This window comes from Polypterus senegalus, chromosome 10, assembly GCF_016835505.1.
Source record: "Polypterus senegalus isolate Bchr_013 chromosome 10, ASM1683550v1, whole genome shotgun sequence".
NCBI lineage: Eukaryota > Metazoa > Chordata > Cladistia > Polypteriformes > Polypteridae > Polypterus > Polypterus senegalus.
The window spans coordinates 166,628,145-166,630,337 of record NC_053163.1 but is presented as its reverse complement, the minus strand read 5'-3'; the positions used below and the strand labels follow the sequence as shown (position 1 = coordinate 166,630,337).

Sequence of the window (2,193 nt, the reverse complement as noted above, 5' to 3'; positions counted from 1 at the left end):
GAGAACTCTTTTCAACGCTTCTTTTCTTTAAAAAAAATACATTTATATCCATTCTGACAGAATAAAATGTAAAGAAAGAGGCGATCCAAATCTCCTCCACCACCAACATACCACTTTTTGGTTTTCCTGGAAACAAGACACACGACAGAAAGCAGCCGGAATTCGTTTTCAAAACGTTTAATCCGCGTGAAACACACGCACACGTCTCGTAAATCAGGCGCAAAATACAGAACTGTAATTAAAAAATGGAAACACGTCTGTACATGTCTACAAATAATACACGTCTTTATAAAACAAAGACAAGTCCAGTCCGGAATAGTGGGAGGTGTTCCAGTCCGCAGCGCTGGGCCAGCGGGCAACCCACGGGGGTCCGGGTGGGCGCCAGCCTTCGCCGCCAATTCCGCTTCCGGTCCACGGGGAGAGCCCCCTGTGAGCCTCCCCTCAATCTGTGTGTGTGCACACGTGGGGAAACCAGCTCCCCTCCCCGCCACTACCCCCTCCCCCAACTTGCAGGGCGCTAAAAGGCCACAATGGCCGTGCTCCAGGGCGCAATGTTCTTAAGCACCTGTTCGCAACAGATTTGTCCCGATGGAGGTTCGGGCTCACTGTCCTCGGCACCCGGTTCCACCGCCGGGCTTTCCTTGCCGAGAAGTCCGCTGAAACTGGAACCGAAAATAGAAATGAGGCTGGAGACGTTGCTCGTGTCCATCTCCTCCTCTCCGTCGCCCGCCTGTGGCGGCAGCTCCTGTGCCTCTGCCGCTGTCGTCGTCGTAGTAGTAGTAGTAGAGATGGTGGTTGCCGTGGGCTGCTGTTGCTGCTTGATCTTTTTCAGAGGCGATTCCGGCGGCGGAGTCGTCATCTTCTCACAGCTTCGCCTCTTCCTGCAGAAGGAAGCCGCCGGTGGGTTAGACGGCGTGTCTGAGTCACTTTCCACGCCCCCGAGGGCGCCGCATTCCCGTGTCGCGTTTGCTTCCCCCTCGCGCGCGGCCGCGTTTGAGCAGCGCCTGCTGGGCAGCTGGGGAGGGGCTACTGGCTGAGGCGCCGCCAGCGCGTCGTTAAGGAGCGCCGGGACGGGGCTGCCAGGGCGCTCCGGCGTGGAGGTCCGCACGTCGCTCCCTACCTCGTGGGTCAGCTCGTGTTCTCTCGAGTCGTTCTCGTCGAGTTCAGAGTCCATGGTCTCTCCGGGCGGCCAGGGCTGCGCCGTGTCCATCGTTTGAGCGTTCAGGCAGACCCCTTGGTAGTAGTCGCTGAGGTAGACTTGCCGGGCGCTTCGTAACACCAAAGACACCAGAAGGTTTTTGTGGAGTTTAATGCCGCCTCGTTGAACCCTGGAGTTGTAAATCTTTCCCAAAGAGATACTCATAATCCGATGCGCCTCCACTTTAAATTCCATTTTCCTGTTCGCAAGGCAAGCCGGACGGAAGGAGGAAGGACGAGCGCCAAGTCCGAAAAATTAACTCCCACCAACAAACTTCACGAGCTTCTAGGAAAATCCTCAGCTCGTACGGATTTGCCAGTCAGGAGTCCTTGTCCAGGTGCCAACTAGGACTGTGGGTCAGAGGAGCCGAGCACGGTGGCGACTTTCCTGTGTTCAACTGCGACGCTCCTTCAGCGGCAAGCTCTCCGCACAGTGCCGCCCTCCTCACGCATCGTCCCAAGCAAATGAGACTGAAACTATTTTTAGCGCAGTTTTATAGTCCGACGTATGCCGCTCCGCCAGCCAATCAGAATTTACGGGCAGAATTCCAGCCGACATGAACGCCCGCCTTCCACGGTGGAAATCCACCAATAGCCGATGGGGGAGGAAGGCGTCTGGTTTTAAAGTCTAACGTGGGAGAGCTTCTTAAAGGGGCCATACAACTGCCCTTTCAGCCCCCCCCGGGCAGAGTCAGGCCACACGCACGATTGTGTTTCACTTTCGTATAATTGTTTTTTGTTAGGGGCGGCAAACTCTTAGACCCATCCCAATAACCAGAATGACAGGAATAAGCTCTTACAATGTATTTATTTAGATGACGGCTTTATCTAAAGAAGCTTTTAAATCACACGTAACAAGCAACAGTTCCTGGATTTCTACAATGACAGTAATGAAACCTTACGCGGGTCAAAAATGTGTCACAGCTTAAATCTGTCCTGGTGACCACCATCTCTTGCTTTATTTCCATCTATAGATTTATCCATTTTTCCCAGGCA

The 2,193-nt window shown here is 53.9% G+C and overlaps 1 protein-coding gene across 1 annotated transcript; it reads right to left on the bottom strand.

Moving 5' to 3' along the window:
* Positions 1–222: 222 nt before the first annotated feature.
* On the bottom strand, positions 223–1,682 carry ier5 (immediate early response 5). The gene has a single exon (XM_039767324.1). It carries the CDS (start codon positions 1,391–1,393, stop codon positions 518–520), a length of 876 nt encoding a protein of 291 aa, XP_039623258.1. The 5' UTR covers positions 1,394–1,682; the 3' UTR covers positions 223–517.
* Between the last annotated feature and the right edge of the window lie 511 nt (positions 1,683–2,193).

Bases quoted from the DNA above. Each gene is read 5' to 3' on its own strand.
- ier5 (XM_039767324.1), bottom strand. From the start codon at position 1,393: ATGGAATTTAAAGTGGAGGCGCATCGGATTATGAGTATCTCTTTGGGA.